We start from the raw sequence: 20000 nt of genomic DNA, 5'->3' as shown, positions 1-20000 counted from the left end.
AGAGAGGATGGGGGAGAGGTGGAGAGGGGGGTGAAAAGGAGGGGTTTGTTTTGTGTGTGGTGGAGGTATGTGTGTGTGTCTTTGTGTGTGTGTGTATATGTGTGTGTGTTACCTGTCCACAGGCCAGTCCCATGCCTTTCTCTCCCATCCCGTGAGGACAAGACAGGTTTAGCTCCAACGCATCTGCTCCTGATGCCTACACACACACAGATACACACACACAGATACATACACACACACACACACACACACACATACATACACACACACACACACACAGATACATACACGCACACACAAACACACACATACATACACACACACACACACACAGATACACACACGCACACTCACACAGTAAGCCAATACAGGTGATAGACAGAAGGGGAAGTGATGGGAGGGGTTCAGACTAACCTCAGCCATCTTAGCCAGCACTGTCCAGTCACTTTTGTTATAGCTGCACATGATACTGGAGATGATGACCTGAGGGAGGGAGGGAGAACAGGGGGAGGGAGAACAGACGGAGTGCAAGAAAGATTAGAGGAACAGAGAGAGAGAGAAAGGAGAAAATAAGAGAGAAATAAGAGAAAACAGATAAAAAACGAATTAAATTAAACCACTTTCTCTCATACACACACAGACACAGACAAACAAGCACACACTGACACACAGGCATGTTCCTCACGTTATCGGGGAAGTCAGCCTTTAGCTCGGTCACACCCTGGCACCAGTATGCTGCAGTCTTCTCACTGATCAGCTCGATGTTGAGGAAGGATCCCTGGCCGGGGCCGAACACGTGACCTGACGTGGTGCCCCGCACGATACGAGGAGACACGTTAGTCACCAGGTCCTGCACACGCACACACACACACACGCACACACACACAGCATGGAGAGCAAGATGAAAGTTGATTTAGTTTGTTGCCATCTACCATCTCAGACACTCAAACTTCTACAGTTGGACAACACACACACATACATACACACACGCACTCACAAACATACACACTCACACACTCACTCACTCACAGACTTACATACACACACTGGTAGATCAGTCAGAAGGCTAATTGGGCCCTGAGGGGAACTCTGTCTGTGGTCCCTTCATCAGCCATGCATAGATCTGCTACACACACACACACACACACACACACACACACACACACACACACACACACACACAGACACACAGACACACACACTCTCCAGACCCAGACTGCTTCACCTCTCCTCAGTTAGAACGAGAACCCAACGTTCCAGAAGATACTCTGGAATTCTGAAGGATTCTAAAATCTAGACTGAGACAGACCAAATCCAGCTGTGTGTGTCTGTGTGTGTGTGTCTGTGTGTGTCTGTGTGTGTGTGTGTGTCTGTGTGTGTGTGTGTGTGTGTGTCTGTGTGTGTGTGTGTGTGTCTGTGTGTGTCTGTCTGTGTGTCTGTGTGTGTGTGTCTGTCTGTGTGTGTGTGTGTGTGTGTGTGTCTGTGTGTGTGTGTGTGTGTCGTAGAGGCTGGGATCAGAACTGTAGGGCAGGATATTAAAAATAAGATGATTTAATCTCCTCAACTCTCTCCTCCCACTCTCTCCTCCCCTGTGTGTGTGTGTGTGTGTACCTTGTCCAGGCCGAAGGTCTTGGTGAGGGCAAACCCCCAGCCCTGCTCGAAGGCCCTGCGGATCATGGCAGTGGAGGTGGTGGGCGGGGCTGAGGCCAGGCCGAAGGGGTTGGGGAAGCGGATGCCACAGAGGTCCACGCTGATGTCCACCGTGTCGATGGAGCAGTGGAACAGAGGCAGGCTGGGGGTGCTGTCCACCGCCTGGCCGTGCAGCGACTGGGAGGGGGTCATCAGCATCAGCACCATCAGCATCATCATCACCACCATCATCACCATCAGCATCATCAGCATCATCATCATCCTCATCATCATCATCTTCCTCATCATCACTGCTGTGTCACTGTGTGACAGGTGTGTATGGTCTCACCTGCAGGTACTTGTGGATGTGCCAGGAGGCCTGCTTGCCGTCGTTGACCGACTCCACGGTGGTGTTGGCCAGTCCAGCGATGTCTCCGCCGGCGAACACCCAGGGCTCGCTGGTCTGCATGGTGTCTGAGTCCAGCTCCGGGGTGCCCCAGCGGTTCAGCTTCACCGGAGCCAGCGCTGCCTGGACTGCAGCCACAGATGACAGATTACAGATTATACTGTAGATAGTCAGAGATTAGCCATCATCATCATCACATAGATGGCTCCTCTGGGTTAACATCCCACAATTAACCTACATTTGAATAACACGGAGGGCAACAAACCACGACACTGCCCAGCGTTGCCTAGACAACCCCGGACGGCTACGCTTGTGACCTTGACCACGTGACGAGGATGACCCCTGACCCTCACCCTGGGGGTCGTCCAGCATTGACCCGAAGGCGCTGATGATGTAATCGGCCTTGAGGCGTACGATCTGCTCCTCGTCCTCCACCCAATCACCAGCCTCCGTTAGCTCTGTGCGGCAGAGCTGCAGGCCGGCCACGCGGCCCGCCTTCATGATGACCTCACGCGGAGACAGGAAGGGCAGGAACTCACACTTCTCCTCCTTAGCCAGCTCCATCTGACGGGACAGGAACAGGAAACGCATCATCGCTCAGCGCCCCGGATGTCTGGGAGACCTGGGTTCGGTCCCCCAGATGTGAGCGGTGTGAGGAGTAGCGGAGGTGGTTCGGTGAGGACTGTGTCATGAATACTGAGACAAGCAACAGAGCGTATATATGTGTGTGTTCTAGAACACATACAAAGTTACTTTCCTTTCTTCACCAAAGTTCTAATAATATCTTCCTTGTTGCCATGACAGCCGTGCTGAGCTAACGGCGTTTTAACGACTTGACTTAAAAATAAAACCACTTCACTTAGATACTTCTCAGAAATTAATCTATCTCCCTCCCTTCTCTCTCTTCTCTTCTCTGTCTTTTCTCTCTCTATCTTTCTCTTTCCTCTCTCTCCTCTCCAGGTGAGCCCAGGTGAGCCTACCTCCTCTGGGACAGCTCTGATGTTGGTGAAGCCCTTCCTGAACACCACAAACACCCTCCTGGCTCCGCAGCGCAGCGCCGACGTAGCGCAGTCAAACGCTGTGTCTCCCGCCCCCAGCACGATGACCACGCCCCTCAACTCAGGCAGGGAGCCACGGCAACTACACATCCCTGGGGGGGGAGACCAAGGGATGGAGAGAGAGAGAAAGAGTGTGTGTTCCAGGTGTGTGTGTTCCAGGTGTGTATCCAGGTGTGTGTGTGTGGTCCAGGTGTGTGTCCAGGTGTGTGTGTGTGTTCCAGGTGTGTGTGTGTGTGTGTTCCAGGTGTGTATCCAGGTGTTTGTGTGTGGTCCAGGTGTGTGTGTGTCCAGGTGTGTGTGTTCCAGGTGTGTGTCCAGGTGTGTGTGTGTTCCAGGTGTGTGTGTGTTCCAGGTGTGTGTCCAGGTGTGTGTGTGTTCCAGGTGTGTGTCCAGGTGTGTGTGTGTGTCCAGGTGTGTGTCCAGGTGTGTGTGTGTGTGTTCCAGGTGTGTGTGTGTGTGTTCCAGGTGTGTGTCCAGGTGTGTGTGTGTTCCAGGTGTGTGTCCAGGTGTGTGTGTGTGTCCAGGTGTGTGTCCAGGTGTGTGTGTGTGTGTTCCAGGTGTGTGTGTTCCAGGTGTGGTACCTGTCTTGCTGGCCTTGGCCACCATGGGGAGGAAGTCCTTGGAGGTGAAGAAGCCCTGCTCCATAGTCAGACCCTTGAAGATCTTGGCTCTGTTGGCCTGGGGCAAACCTGCATTCAACACAGACACAACTTTATTAACCAGAACACACATGGGGGGGGGGGCAAAGATCAGGAGGAGGAGACTGACCAATCCCGATGAAGACAGCCTGGTAGCCCTGCTCCTTCAGAGAGGGGATGGTCATCCCATCTACCCCCAGACCCTTTTCCAGCACCACCTGGACACACACACACGTTACACACACACGTTACACACACACGTTACACACACTCCGCCAAAGGGACGTCCACCATCCCACCATCCCACCACCCCCTCCATCATTCCATCTCTCTGTCCAACTTTACCCAAGTAAATAACTGTCTTTCTTTCTCTCCCTCTCACGCTCTCCACTCTCCTCCCTCTCTCCCCCTCCACCCCTCCCTCTCTCCCCCCTCTTCTCTCTCCTCCCCCTGTGTGTATGTGTACCTTAACTCCCAGGTCCTTCATCAGGTCTATCTCAAACTGCACCACCTCGTAGGGTAGTCTGAACTGGGGGATCTCTGCTGTGCTGAGGGGGAGAGAGGAGGGGGGATGAGGGGGAGAGAGATACACAGGGGGAGACAGAGAGAGATAGACAGCAAAAATAATATGAATAAGAATAAAACTGACATAATTTATAAACTGAATTAAACCAAAACAATCCTAGCAGAGCTCTACCTCAGTCCTCCGATGAACTTCTGCTTCTCGAACACGGTGATGTCATCGTAGCCCAGGCGCGCCAAGAAGGAAGCGCAGCTCACGCTGGCCGGGCCGCAGCCAATCAGAGCGATGCGAGAATGGAAGCTGGGGGGCATCTGGTCTGCGGGGGGCAGAGCCGGGTTCCTCACCTGGGGGATCCCCATCTTACTGAACACCTGGAAACACTCACACGTTATACACCTGGAAACACTCACACACGTTATACACCTGGAAACACTCACACACGTTATACACCTGGAAACACTCACACGTTATACACCTGGAAACACTCACACACGTTATACACCTGGAAACACTCACACGTTATACACCTGGAAACACTCACACGTTATACACCTGGAAACACTCACACGTTATACACCTGGAAACACTCACACACGTTATACACCTGGAAACACTCACACGTTATACACCTGGAAACACTCACACACGTTATACACCTGGAAACACTCACACACGTTATACACCTGGAAACACTCACACACGTTATACACCTGGAAACACACTCACACACGTTATACACCTGGAAACACTCACACACGTTATACACCTGGAAACACTCACACACGTTATACACCTGGAAACACACTCACACACGTTATACACCTGGAAACACTCACACGTTATACACCTGGAAACACTCACACACGTTATACATCTGGAAACACTCACACACGTTATACACCTGGAAACACTCACACACGTTATACACCTGGAAACACTCACACACGTTATACACCTGGAAACACACACACACACGTTATACACCTGGAAACACTCACACACGTTATACACCTGGAAACACTCACACACGTTATACACCTGGAAACACTCACACACGTTATACACCTGGAAACACACACACACACGTTATACACCTGGAAACACTCACACACGTTATACACCTGGAAACACTCACACACGTTATACACCTGGAAACACTCACACACGTTATACACCTGGAAACACTCACACACGTTATACACCTGGAAACACTCACACACGTTATACACCTGGAAACACACACACACGTTATACACCTGGAAACACACACACACGTTATACACCTGGAAACACTCACACACGTTATACACCTGGAAACACACACACACACGTTATACACTTGGAAACACTCACACACGTTATACACCTGGAAACACACACACACGTTATACACCTGGAAACACACACACACGTTACACACCTGGAAACACTCACACACGTTATACACCTGGAAACACTCACACACGTTATACACCATAAACACACACACACGTTATACACCATAAACACTCACACACGTTATACACCATAAACACACACACACGTTATACACCATAAACACACACACATGTTATACACCTGGAAACACTCACACACGTTATACACCTGGAAACACACACACACGTTATACACCTGGAAACACACACACACGTTATACACCTGGAAACACACACACACGTTATACACCTGGAAACACACACACACGTTATACACCTGGAAACACACACACACACACGTTATACACCTGGAAACACTCACACACGTTATACACCTGGAAACACTCACACACGTTATACACCTGGAAACACTCACACACGTTATACACCTGGAAACACACACACACGTTATACACCTGGAAACACACACACACGTTATACACCATAAACACTCACACACGTTATACACCTGGAAACACTCACACACGTTATACACCTGGAAACACTCACACACGTTATACACCTGGAAACACACACACACGTTATACACCTGGAAACACACACACACGTTATACACCATAAACACTCACACACGTTATACACCATAAACACACACACACGTTATACACTATAAACACACACACACGTTATACACCATAAACACTCACACACGTTATACACCATAAACACTCACACACGTTATACACCATAAACACACACACACGTTATACACCATAAACACACACACACGTTATACACCATAAACACTCACACACGTTATACACCTGGAAACACACACACACACGTTATACACCATAAACACTCACACACGTTATACACCTGGAAACACTCACACACGTTATACACCTGGAAACACACACACACACGTTATACACCTGGAAACACACACACACGTTATACACCTGGAAACACACACACACGTTATACACCTGGAAACACACACACACGTTATGCACCATAAACACACACACACGTTATACACCTGGAAACACACACACACGTTATACACCATAAACACACACACACGTTATACACCTGGAAACACACACACACGTTATACACCATAAACACACACACATGTTATACACCATAAACACACACACACGTTATACACCATAAACACTCACACACGTTATACACCATAAACACACACACACGTTATACACCATAAACACTCACACACGTTATACACCATAAACACTCACACACGTTATACACCATAAACACACACACACGTTATACACCATAAACACTCACACACGTTATACACCATAAACACACACACACGTTATACACCATAAACACTCACACAAGTTATACACCATAAACACACACACACGTTATACACCTGGAAACACACACACACGTTATACACCTGGAAACACTCACACACGTTATACACCTGGAAACACACACACACACGTTATACACTTGGAAACACTCACACACGTTATACACCTGGAAACACACACACACGTTATACACCTGGAAACACACACACACGTTACACACCTGGAAACACTCACACACGTTATACACCTGGAAACACTCACACACGTTATACACCATAAACACACACACACGTTATACACCATAAACACTCACACACGTTATACACCATAAACACACACACACGTTATACACCATAAACACACACACATGTTATACACCTGGAAACACTCACACACGTTATACACCTGGAAACACACACACACGTTATACACCTGGAAACACACACACACGTTATACACCTGGAAACACACACACACGTTATACACCTGGAAACACACACACACGTTATACACCTGGAAACACACACACACACACGTTATACACCTGGAAACACTCACACACGTTATACACCTGGAAACACTCACACACGTTATACACCTGGAAACACTCACACACGTTATACACCTGGAAACACACACACACGTTATACACCTGGAAACACACACACACGTTATACACCATAAACACTCACACACGTTATACACCTGGAAACACTCACACACGTTATACACCTGGAAACACTCACACACGTTATACACCTGGAAACACACACACACGTTATACACCTGGAAACACACACACACGTTATACACCATAAACACTCACACACGTTATACACCATAAACACACACACACGTTATACACTATAAACACACACACACGTTATACACCATAAACACTCACACACGTTATACACCATAAACACTCACACACGTTATACACCATAAACACACACACACGTTATACACCATAAACACACACACACGTTATACACCATAAACACTCACACACGTTATACACCTGGAAACACACACACACACGTTATACACCATAAACACTCACACACGTTATACACCTGGAAACACTCACACACGTTATACACCTGGAAACACACACACACACGTTATACACCTGGAAACACACACACACGTTATACACCTGGAAACACACACACACGTTATACACCTGGAAACACACACACACGTTATGCACCATAAACACACACACACGTTATACACCTGGAAACACACACACACGTTATACACCATAAACACACACACACGTTATACACCTGGAAACACACACACACGTTATACACCATAAACACACACACATGTTATACACCATAAACACACACACACGTTATACACCATAAACACTCACACACGTTATACACCATAAACACACACACACGTTATACACCATAAACACTCACACACGTTATACACCATAAACACTCACACACGTTATACACCATAAACACACACACACGTTATACACCATAAACACTCACACACGTTATACACCATAAACACACACACACGTTATACACCATAAACACTCACACAAGTTATACACCATAAACACACACACACGTTATACACCATAAACACTCACACAAGTTATACACCATAAACACACACACACGTTATACACCATAAACACACACACACGTTATACACCATAAACACTCACACACGTTATACACCATAAACACACACACACGTTATACACCATAAACACACACATACCAAACACAAACATGCTAGAATGAATATTTGGAGATAGCGATAAGGAGAGGAAGAGAGATGAGGAGGAACAAGAAAGAGAAAGAGAAGATGCTATGGACCTGACATTTATACCTGTCACACTGACCAAAGGTCGTGTGTGTGTGTGTGAGTGTGTGTGTGTGTGAGAGAGAAAACGATACATTAACATGTGACATTTGACATGAAGAGATGTGACAGGCTGAAATAGAACAAAATGATTCCAGTCTCTCTTTAACCCTCTGGCAGAGAGCTGTCATCATACAGGAGTGTGTGTGTGTGTGTGTGTGTGTGTGTGGGGTGTGTGTGTGTCTGTGTGGGTGTGTGTGTGTGTGTATGTGTGTGTGAGAGAGAGACAGAGAGAGAGAGATAGAGAGAGAGGGACAGAGAGAGAGAGATAGAGATAGAGCCAGGACAGTGACAGGTCTCTCTGGGAAGGGTCATCCAATCATCGATGTGATAAACAAGCGTGACCTTTCTGACCTTTCTCTCTTTCTCCGTCTGACACACACACACACACCTCTACACACACCCCCCCTCCCCCTGCACAGCTCCAGCCCCGACCCGGTACCTCGGTGGCAAACTGCTGCAGCCCTCCGATGTTGATGGGCCCCTCCTCAGAGGCAAACAGGTTGCAGCCCCCCACACACAGCTCTGACGTTGGGCACACCATCCCACAGGTCAGGCCCAGGGGGTTGTCTGACAGAATGGACTTCGCTGCGCCATAGTAGTTCTGATTCACACACACACACACAGACAGACAATAACCCATAAATTGATCACATAATGTGCAGTAAATCATAAAACCTGCAAAATATGAGACTCATGAGGGTGTTGTGTGTTGTGTTGTGTGTGTGTGTGGCCGGACCTTGTTGGAGATGCTGGTGATGAAGGACTTGATGTCCAGGTTGGTAGGACAGCTCTTCTGACACGGAGCATCAGCACATTTCAAACACCTGCAGACATCATCATCATCATCATCATCATCACCATCATCATCATCATCACCACCATTATCATCATCATCACCACCATCATCATCACCACCATCATCATCACCACCACCATTATCATCATCATCATCATCATCATCATCATCATCATCATCATCATCACCATCATCATCATCATCACCACCATTATCATCATCATCACCACCATCATCATCACCACCATCATCATCATCACCACCATTATCATCATCATCACCACCATCATCATCACCACCATCATCATCACCACCACCATTATCATCACACATCATCACTACCATTATCATCATCATCACCACCCATCATCATCACCACCATTATCATCATCATCATCACCATCATCACCACCATTATCATCATCATCATCACCATCATCACCACCATTATCATCACCATCATCATCAGTCTTAACCCTCGTGCTGCCTTCGGTCACATGACCCAAAGGTTCATAACGAACCATCGTTGTGTTTACCCAATTTTACCCAATACAAAAACAAAATAAAAATAATTTTCTTTTTAACCATTCCAATGTGGGGGGTCTGAACAGCCCGACAGTTAAAAGAAAATGCTTCACTTTATTTTTGTATGAGGTAAATTTGTCGCAAACACCAAGGTGGGTCACAATGACTGATGGGTCAGAATGACCCGAATAACACAAGGGTTAAAGCAGCTAGACACACAGGTAGACAGACAGGGTAAAGTATTGCTGGTGGAACATTATGGGATGTTTGTTGGTAACTGTCAGCACCGTCAGAGCAGATGACCGGAGGTCCTGAGAGGGAGTCTCACAGATTTGTATGTGTGTGTGTGTGCGTGTGTGTGTGTGTGTGTGTGTGTGCGTGTGTGTGTGTGTGTGTGTGTATGTTCATACACGTGTTTTCTCAGAACTCTTCCCGTTCTCTCCCCTCTCTAACCCTTATCTAGTGTTCACACACACACATTCAGTAAACAGACACACAGACTCAAAGTACACACACCTCACCAGGGACCCGGAGACCACAACCCCTCCCTATTCCCCCCTCCCTATCCCCCCCTCCCTATCCCCCCCTCCCTATCCCTCCCCTCCCTATCCCCCCTCCCCCCCTCCCTATCCCCCCCTCCCTCACGTGATCCCAGACGACCACGGTGTGACCCTGTGTGTTGACTTAACAGCAGCAGAGTCCAGAGGAGTAAAGGTCACTTGGTTTCAAAACAGGAGGAGAGGAGATGATAAAACTGTCCTGCTCTCTCTCCTCCCCTTCTTCTTTCTCTCCCTCCCTCCCTCCTTCCCTTCTGTTCTCTCCCCTCTCTCCCCTCTTTCCCCTCTCTCCCCTCCTCCCCTCTCTCCCCTCTCTCCCCTCCTCCCCTCTCTCCCCTCTCTCCCCTCCTCCCCTCTCTCCCCTCTCTCCCATCTCTCCCTCTCTCCCCTCCTCCCATCTCTCCCCTCTCTCCCTCCTCCCCTCTCCCCCCTCTCTCCCCTCTCCCCCCTCCTCCCTCCTCCCCTCTCTCCCTCTCTCCCCTCTCTCCCCTCTCTCCCCTCCTCCCTCTCTCCTCTCCTCCCCCCTCTCTCCCCTCCTCTCCCATCTCTCCCCTCTCTCCCCTCCTCTCCCATCTCTCCCTCTCTCCCCTCTCTCCCCTCTCCCCCCTCCTCCCTCCTCCCCCCTCCTCCCCCCTCCTCCTCACCTCAGGGCCTCCCGCAGGGCCCCCCGTTCACTCAGGGTGGTGTGCTTGATGTCATCAAAGTTGTTCTCCAGCTGCACACAGCTCTGAGGAGGAGAGAGGGGGGAGAGAGGAGGAGAAGAGAGGGGGGGGAGGAGAGGGGGGGGAGAGGGGGGCATTAGAGGAGAGGGAAATGAGAGAGGGATGTAGAACAACAGAAAAGGAGTATTGAATTGTTTGTCAGTAAGTCACCAGTACACCAGTGTTTTAAAAATATAGACGAGGACCAGAATCAACACCAGGACCAAAACCTCGACCTGGACCTGGAACTGGACCAGACTAGAACCTGAACCAGGACTGGAACCTGGACCAAAACCTAAAACTGGACCATGAACTGGACCAGACCAGGACCGGACCAGACTGGACCAGACTGGACCAGACCAGGACCAGACCAGGACCAGACCAGGACTGGACCAGACTGGACCAGACTGGACCAGACCAGGACCAGGACCAGACCAGGACCAGGGGAGTTGTCTTACATCACAGCTCTTCTCTGGGTTCCTCTTCCAGTGTTTCTTCTCCTTCTTCTTGGTTGCCGTGGAGAAGATCTCAGCGTGGGTCTTCACCCGAGGGTTCAGTGCCAGGATACTCTGGGGGAGAGGGGGGGGGGAGAGGGGGTTGAGAGAGGGGGGGAGAGGGGGGAGAGATGGAGGAAGGGAAGGGGGTGAGGGAGAGGGAGGGATTAAGGGAAGGGGGAGAGGTGAGAGGGAGGGGGAGATAAGAGATGATTGGTTAAGCAGAGGAGTTCACTAACCCTTACATTTGATTGGCATAAAGTGTGAGTTTACAATCTCTTATCTCTGATTGGTTAAGAGGGACAGGTTGAAGTCTTATCTCACACACAAACTGAGATAAACCTAGAAAGTCACATTGTCGCCAGGGCTAAAAATGCTTGGTACACAAATACCTGCAAGCACCGTTCTGTTCTGTTCTAGAAACGGAAGTTATACATTCACATGTTCTGTTTCAGAAGAACAATCTGGTTACTGATAATGTTATTGATTGTCAATGATTGTTTCCTCTCCACACCTCTCTGCTCCTTCCCATTTCTCCCCTCCTCTCTTCCCCACCTCCTTCTCTCCCCTCCTTTGCTCTCCTGTCTTTCCCATCTCACCCCTCCCCTCTTCCCCTCTCTATCCCCCGTCTCTCTCCCCTCCCCCTGTATGACATTACCTGCAGTTCTATTCTGGTGGTGCAGATCATCGAAGGAATATTTCAAAACCATTACAGCCCTTTGTGTGTGCCTCCTCGCCCCTCTCATCTTATCGGACACTGATGACCGTTCCAGCCGCGTTTAATGAATCCGTGAGCACACACAAAAGCGCGTGTTTAGCGCGCTCACAAAAGCTGGGTATTCAAATCAGCCGTCTCGAGAGCCGTGTCAGAATAGGTGTTATAATTGCCCGCGCGGACGACCGTTCTGACATTCAGTAGAATAGTTTTTCCCCCTTCTCAGATGTTAAAATCACCTGACTCGTTCTCCTCTGACTCAATGAAGACAGTTATCCATGAACCTGAGAATAGTACACTTATATTTCTCTCTCTCTTTCTCTCTTAATCGTTACGACAGTATCCATCTTAGGCATTAAACGGAGAGCAGAGGCCTCGCTAGACCCAGTAAAAACTCAAGTTGAAGTGTAACATTTGACTTCATAAGTCAGTCCTGCCGGAGAGCGTGCGGAGCTGTCCCTGGTGCTAGGGCCACTGGGCGCGCCACAAACTGTTACCGAGCGACGAGCCGATACAGCTCTCTATGTAACGAGATGGAAGGCACGGGTGAAAAGTGTCCGCTATTAATAGCCGTTAACCAGTGTCTCATTGATCAGATCTGTATGTGTCCAATAATTGAATGCAAATAGATTCTCGAGTCAAACGAGTTAACACACAAACCTTTTGATTTATTAAACTAACTTTTAGACGTGGAGCTTTTGGCGCCTGCACAGATTGTATAGCAACGCAGAGACCTGTGGGTGAAGTTAGTCTGGAATACAGGTGTCCTTACTGGAGCGGTGAAGACCTACCTCAATATCGGCGACATCCTTACTCAACATGGCTTATCCTCGGATGTTTTTTTATGTCACGATAGGAAAAACGATTATTGTCGCAATTCCTGAATTTCTTGGTTCAATGGAAAGTATTTCTCTGGTAACCCAAAGCGCGTGAACTAAGGTGAACGTGTCTGCTAACAAAAACACCTAACCAAGCAAACGGAGTTTGTTGGGTCAAAGTTTGTCTTACGGGCTCGTTAGAGGAGGGGCACACGAGAGCAATGTGCACGTGATAGCCTACTGTTATGAACGATGTTGAACTTTGGTCCTTACCGGCAAAGTTGCATGCGCCCGTTCAAAATCATACTGTCTCCCAGGGACAACAGACACACGTGGGGGCGGGTGTCGGTCTGCGCGTCTCTTTGCAAATCTGTCTCTTTCTCTGTCCACCTGTGACTGTCTGTCTGTCCACCTGTGACCTGTCTGTCTGTCCACCTGTGACCTGTCTGTCTGTTCACCTGTGACCTGTCTGTCTGTTCACCTGTGTCCTGTCTGTCTGTCCACCTGTGTCCTGTCTGTCTGTTCACCTGTGACCTGTCTGTCCGTCACCTGTGTCCTGTCTGTCTGTCCACCTGTGTCCTGTCTGTCTGTTCACCTGTGACCTGTCTGTCTGTTCACCTGTGACCTGTCTGTCTGTCCACCTGTGTCCTGTCTGTCTGTCCACCTGTGTCCTGTCTGTCTGTTCACCTGTGACCTGTCTGTGTCAATCTTATCAGCTTCATCTCACCATCTTATCAGCGGTCATAAAAAAGTCAGACAGTCAGACAGACAGGCCACCAAATGGATATATAGATAGATATATAGATAGATAGATGTTACAGTCAACAGGCGAGGACACAAAATGCACAGACCTGAGATAGTGTGGTCTCTGTTTATTAGGGAGAATCAAACTGCAGGGATATGATACAGTAACAGTGATGACTGAAATTCATATTTTTTACTATAGTTTTATTACCCTCTTTCATTTGTCTCCCCCTCCCTCTCTCTCTCTCTCTCTCTCTCTCTCTCTCTCTCTCTCTCTCTCTCTCTCTCTCTCTCTCTCTCTCTCTCTCTCTCTCTCTCTCTCTCCCTCTCTCTGTCCCCCTCTCTCTCCCTCTAGCTTTCTCTCTCTCTCCCTCTCTCTCTCTCTCTCTCTGTCCCCCTCTCTCTCCCTCTCTAGCTTTCTCTCTCCCTCACTCTCACTCTCTCTTTCTCTCTCTCTCTCCCTAGAGAACGCGAGAGAGGGAGAAGTGGGAGGGAGGGAGGTAGAGAGAGCGAGAGAGGGAGAAGTGGGAGGGAGGGAGGTAGAGACCAGATGAAGATGGGGTAAGGAGAGGTCTGTGTTCATGCTTCGGGGTGTGATTATGTTAAAGGTCAGGTCTCACACATACATGCACGTACACACATGCACACAGACACACACACACACACACACACACCAACATGTTTTTTCCTCACAAATTCACACATACACACACATGGACATACACAAACTCACACACACACACACCAACACACACACATCTGAGGGTCTCTGTAGTTGGAGTCTGGCCTCAGCTATGCGTATTCTTAAGCAATAACAACGTGTTCTGTACTATCAACCCAAGAATACCCATCGCCGGGGACAGTTGCCGGGGGAGGGGCCCCGGACCCAGGTAGCCTATAGAGACGAGCCTGAGTGATGTCATGGCCTCTTGATGGCCAGTGATTGGCTCACTGAAGACGTCGTGGAGCGGAGGGGGCGTGGCCTTGGTCTTCACTGCTCTGTGGAAAACAAGTACGTTTTGAGAGTGTGTGTGTTTGTGTATGTGTGAGAGCGAGAGAGAAAGAAAAATAAATCATCATCCTTCCATCCATCCATCCATCTATCTATCTAGCATAGAATTGAGAATCCTGCAACAACAGGAAAACAACTGCTGATCAAATAAACAAACACATGAATAAACATGAATAAACATGAATACATATGAATAAACATGAATAAACATGAATTGAGATTCTGCTTAATTAGCGTGATGAGTGGCACAGACCTGGAACCATTCCTGGGGAAACCACACTCTGTCAAACTTTACAACCCCTCTACTAGACAGGACATAAAGCATGCACCACACACACACTCACACACACACACACACACACACTCAGACACACACTGACACACACACATGCATTAATTACTACTACAAACATCCCAGACAAATCTGGGAGACACCCATGACCCCTGACTCCTGACCCCCGACATGTACCAGGCAGACACACAGACAGACAGACAGACAGGCAGACAAACAGGCAGACAGGCAGACCAAGAGGCAGACAGGCAGACAGGCAGACTGACAGACAGAGAGGCGGACAGACAGACCAAGAGGCAGACAGGCAGACAGGCAGACAGGCAGACAGGCAGACAGGCAGACCAAGAGGCAGACGGCAGACAGGCAGACAGGCAGACCAAGAGGCAGACAGGCAGACAGGCAGACTGACAGACAGAGAGGCAGACAGACAGACAGACAGGCAAACAAACAGGCAGACAGGCAGACAGGCAGACCAAGAGGCAGACAGGCAGACAGGCAGACTGACAGACAGAGAGGCAGACAGACAGACAGGCAGACAGACAGACAGAGAGGCAGACAGGCAGACAGGCAGACTGACAGACAGACAGCTAGTCAGTCAGTCAGTCAGGTGTTTAGATCTTCCCAGAGGAGCCAGTTTATGAAGTTCAGCTTCAGACACACAGAAGCAGTCAGCCAGGACCCACCAGACAGTTAGATTAAAAGCAGTCGGTCAGAGGAGAAACAGACAGCAAGACTTCCTTTACGGCTTGAAGAAGCAATCATTCATAGTCCATCAACCAGAAGAAGCAGTCATCCAGTCGTGATGAATCATTCGTCCAGAGAAGCAGGCGTCCCCGCCAGGCAGCAGAGGAGGTACTGACAGTAGCAGCTCGTTCGTCCACGGAGAACAAGAGAACACTCTCTCTCTCTCTCTCTCTCCTCTCTCTCTCTCTCTCTCTCTCTGTATTCTGTATTCTCTCTCTGGGTACTGAGCAGTGAAGAGGGAGGGACTGTCACAGAGGAGGAGCAAGAGAGAAGATGTGCTTGAGTGTTTGAGTGTGTGTGTGTGTGTGAGTATGAGTGACAGAGAGAGTGTGTGTGAGTACGAGTGACAGAGAGAGTGTGTGTGTGAGTGTGTATGAGAGAGTGTGTGAGAGTGTGTGTGTGTGTGACAGAGAGAGAGAGAGAGAGATAGAGAGAGAGAGAGAGAGAGAGAGAGAGAGAGAGAGAGAGAGAGAGAGAGAGAGAGAGAGAGAGAGAGAGAGAGAGAGAGAGAGAAAATATCTGAAAAGAGAGGATTGGGCAGGCTGAATGAGATTTGTTCGTTTTATCAACTGGGCTGTCCCCCTAGACTACCAAGGGGAGGAGGTACGTGTGTTGAAGTGGAGATGGTATGTGCTGGAATGGGTCCCCACCCCTCCAGGGAGCAGTTGTGTCTCAAATGAAAACACCCAAGTCCTGCCAGGGGTCCAGTACAGTTTAGATACATGGGTGCTTGATTTATGTCAACTTGTCTGTGAGGCCAATGAGTGTCTGGTCCCTGTTTGAGCTCTGCCCTGCTGTGTGTGGACAGTTTGTGAGATGGAGATCTGCTGCCACCTAGTAGCCACGTGAAGTGGTGCAATCTCCCCTCCCCTCCTCCCCTCCCCTCCCCTCCCCTCCCCTCCCCCTCCCCTCCCCTCCCCTCCCCTCCCCTCCCCTCCCCTCCCTCCCCTCCCCTTCCCTCCCCTCCCCTCCCCTCCCCTCCCCTCCCCTCCTCCCCCTCCTCTCCCTCCCCTCCCCTCCCTCCACTCCACTCCACTCCACTCCTGATGTGGTGTAGTACCAGTCTTGTCCTACAGGGGTCAGTATCCTCCTGATACTGAAACACACACCCCCTCTGTCTCCAGCGGCGTTCAACAAGCCTGAAGTGTACCAGACAGGACAGGAGAATGGGAGGAAGATGAGGGAGGAAGAGGGAGGGAGGGGAGGAGAGGAGAGAGGAAGGGAGGGGGGGGAGGGGGAGGATAGGAGAGAGGAAGGAGGGTGAGGAGGGGAGGATAGGGAGGATAGGAGAGAGGAGGGAGGGTGAGGAGAAGCGAGGAGGAAGGGAGGAGGAGTGAGGAGTGAGGAGGGAGGAGGGAGGAGGGAGAGATTTTTTTGTTTGAGGATTGTCAGTGTTCTTTCTTGTGAGACAGTCCTCACTGCTGCTGACAACCCTGACACACTGCTGTCCCTTAGGGTTAGCAGTCACTGGACCTGACACACACACACACACACACATACACACACACACATACACACACAAAAACACACACATACACAGACTCACGTACACACATGCAGACAAGGACCAATGATGTTTACCAATACAGACTTCATAGAATTGCCATGGTGACCATATTAAATTAATCTGGTGATACCATGGCAACCAGACATTTTTACTGATGGATGTAGGCGGGAGCAGCAGTGGTCCACCCTGTCTTACTCTGTGTGCGTGCGTGCGGGCGTGCGTGTGTGTGTGCGTGTGTGTGAAAAACACAGTAATAAAGTTACTGAATGACTGAATGAATCTGAATCAGTTCAAACTGTATGACTGAGTGAATCTGAATCAGTTCAAACTGTATGAGTGAATGAATCTGAATCAGTTCAAACTGTATGACTGAGTGAATCTGAATCAGTTCAAACTGTATGACTGAGTGAATTACAAATGATAAATGTCCTCCTCTCCTTTTCCCTCTCTCTCCCCTCTCCTCTCTCTCCTCTCCTCTCTCTCCTTCCCCTCTCCCTCTCCCCTCTCTCCTCTCCTCTTAAAGAACAGCCTTTCATCCCTGTCAGGTCACCCCTCCTCCTCTCCCCCTCCTCTCCCTCTCTTCTCTTCCTCCTCTCCTTCTCAGGTCACTTCTTTTCATCTTCATCCTCCTGTTTAAATGTGTTTGTGTCTTTACGTAAGAGTGCATCTGCTTTCATCTGCTCCACCCAGACACGTCGCCCTTCTCCACCCAACTTCCCTGAGGACATCTCTCTGGCTGGGCAGACACGGACAGGCGAAAAAAGCGCTCCCAGAGCCATGAGGGACGGAGCAGCCCTGGGTGACTAGGAGGTGGGCTCATCTATAAATAGGCACACAGCATGTCAGATCTAGTCTCTCTATATCTAGGAGTGGTGCTGTCCTCTCATGAGCCCACACAGGGCTGCCTCTTCTACGTGTTCTAGAGCTGTGCTATAGTATGTGTTCTACGTGTTCTAGAGCTGTGCTATAGTATGTGTTCTACGTGTTCTAGAGCTGTGCTATAGTATGTGTTCTACGTGTTCTAGAGCTGTGCTATAGTATGTGTTCTACGTGTTCTAGAGCTGTGCTATAGTATGTGTTCTACGTGTTCTAGAGCTGTGCTATAGTATGTGTTCTACGTGTTCTAGAGCTGTGCTATAGTATGTGTTCTACGTGTTCTAGAGCTGTGCTATAGTATGTGTTCTACGTGTTCTAGAGCTGTGCTATAGTATTTGTTCTACGTGTTCTAAAGGTGTCCTGTAGGTGTTCTACAGCAGCAAACACCCCCACACACACACGTTCATGTACACACACATGAACATAAAGACATACACACCTTTGAACAACAGCAGTCACCATGGAAACTGCACCAAGCCAACCAATCAGTTTTGTGATGTCACAGCAGTGTGATGTCACAACAAGTGATGTCACAGTAAAACGCAGAGAGACAGACATTCCTGAGTACATCATGTTTATTAATGTTTACATTTATTTATGGAGACCAATCAGAGCTTTGCTGGTCAAGTGTCATGGTGGTGCTGGACCAATCAGCAGGCTCCATGGGGGATTTTGATACATTTACAGGTCATGTTATTTGCTTCAGGTAGGGACCTTACAGGAGGGAATGTGGGGGGAGGAGGAGGGCATGGTATCAGGATAGTGGTTAGAGTATTTGACTTTAAATCAAGAAGTCCCAGGATCAAATCCCCATCTGTAAGTTAGTTTGGATCAAAGTGCAGCTAAATAAACACTCAACACATAAAAACAGGATATTCTGATATAAAACAGGGATCCACTAAACACCTTTGAAGAACACTTGTTAAAGCTACACATGCATGACCTCTTCTAGAATCTCTTGTTTGGCCTGTGAGTTTAAAACAATTGCTCAATTGCACTAAACACATACTTCATACATCTTAGCAGAGCAACAGCAAACAGGATGATGTACCCCAGGTGACCCCAGGTGACCCCAGGTGACCAGGTACAGAATAAACATGAACTCGCTGAAGGAATCAAAATATGACTCAGCCGTCTGTTGTGGAAAGATTGAAGGAAGAGAGGTGTTGGAAATACACACACAAACTCACACAAACTCAAACAACTCACAGCCTCACACAGACACATATTCTGACGTACACACACACACACACACACACACACACACACACACACACACTCACAGACAGATCCTGTAAGCTAGAGCAACACAGTTCA

At 48.8% G+C, this 20000-nt stretch overlaps 1 protein-coding gene across 1 annotated transcript in view; it reads right to left on the bottom strand.

The window, feature by feature from the left end:
• dpydb (dihydropyrimidine dehydrogenase b) overlaps positions 1 to 13511 on the bottom strand; it is a 15983-nt gene extending 2472 nt beyond the window's left edge. The window contains exons 1-16 of the mRNA XM_067253707.1: positions 13482 to 13511; positions 11940 to 12050; positions 11425 to 11507; positions 9639 to 9726; positions 9342 to 9503; positions 4429 to 4625; positions 4198 to 4279; positions 3862 to 3949; positions 3675 to 3782; positions 3016 to 3185; positions 2389 to 2599; positions 1979 to 2163; positions 1612 to 1827; positions 686 to 850; positions 415 to 483; positions 113 to 196 (exon numbers count right to left, since the gene is read on the bottom strand). Of these exons, the coding sequence (XP_067109808.1) occupies positions 113 to 196; positions 415 to 483; positions 686 to 850; positions 1612 to 1827; positions 1979 to 2163; positions 2389 to 2599; positions 3016 to 3185; positions 3675 to 3782; positions 3862 to 3949; positions 4198 to 4279; positions 4429 to 4625; positions 9342 to 9503; positions 9639 to 9726; positions 11425 to 11507; positions 11940 to 12050; positions 13482 to 13511 (2049 nt within the window). The remainder of the gene's footprint in view (positions 1 to 112; positions 197 to 414; positions 484 to 685; positions 851 to 1611; positions 1828 to 1978; positions 2164 to 2388; positions 2600 to 3015; positions 3186 to 3674; positions 3783 to 3861; positions 3950 to 4197; positions 4280 to 4428; positions 4626 to 9341; positions 9504 to 9638; positions 9727 to 11424; positions 11508 to 11939; positions 12051 to 13481) is intronic.
• Between the last annotated feature and the right edge of the window lie 6489 nt (positions 13512 to 20000).

The sequence above is a fragment of the Osmerus mordax genome, chromosome 16 (genome assembly GCF_038355195.1).
Source record: "Osmerus mordax isolate fOsmMor3 chromosome 16, fOsmMor3.pri, whole genome shotgun sequence".
NCBI lineage: Eukaryota > Metazoa > Chordata > Actinopteri > Osmeriformes > Osmeridae > Osmerus > Osmerus mordax.
The sequence above is the reverse complement of the archived record's forward strand: the minus strand, read 5'-3'. Positions and strand labels throughout refer to the sequence as shown.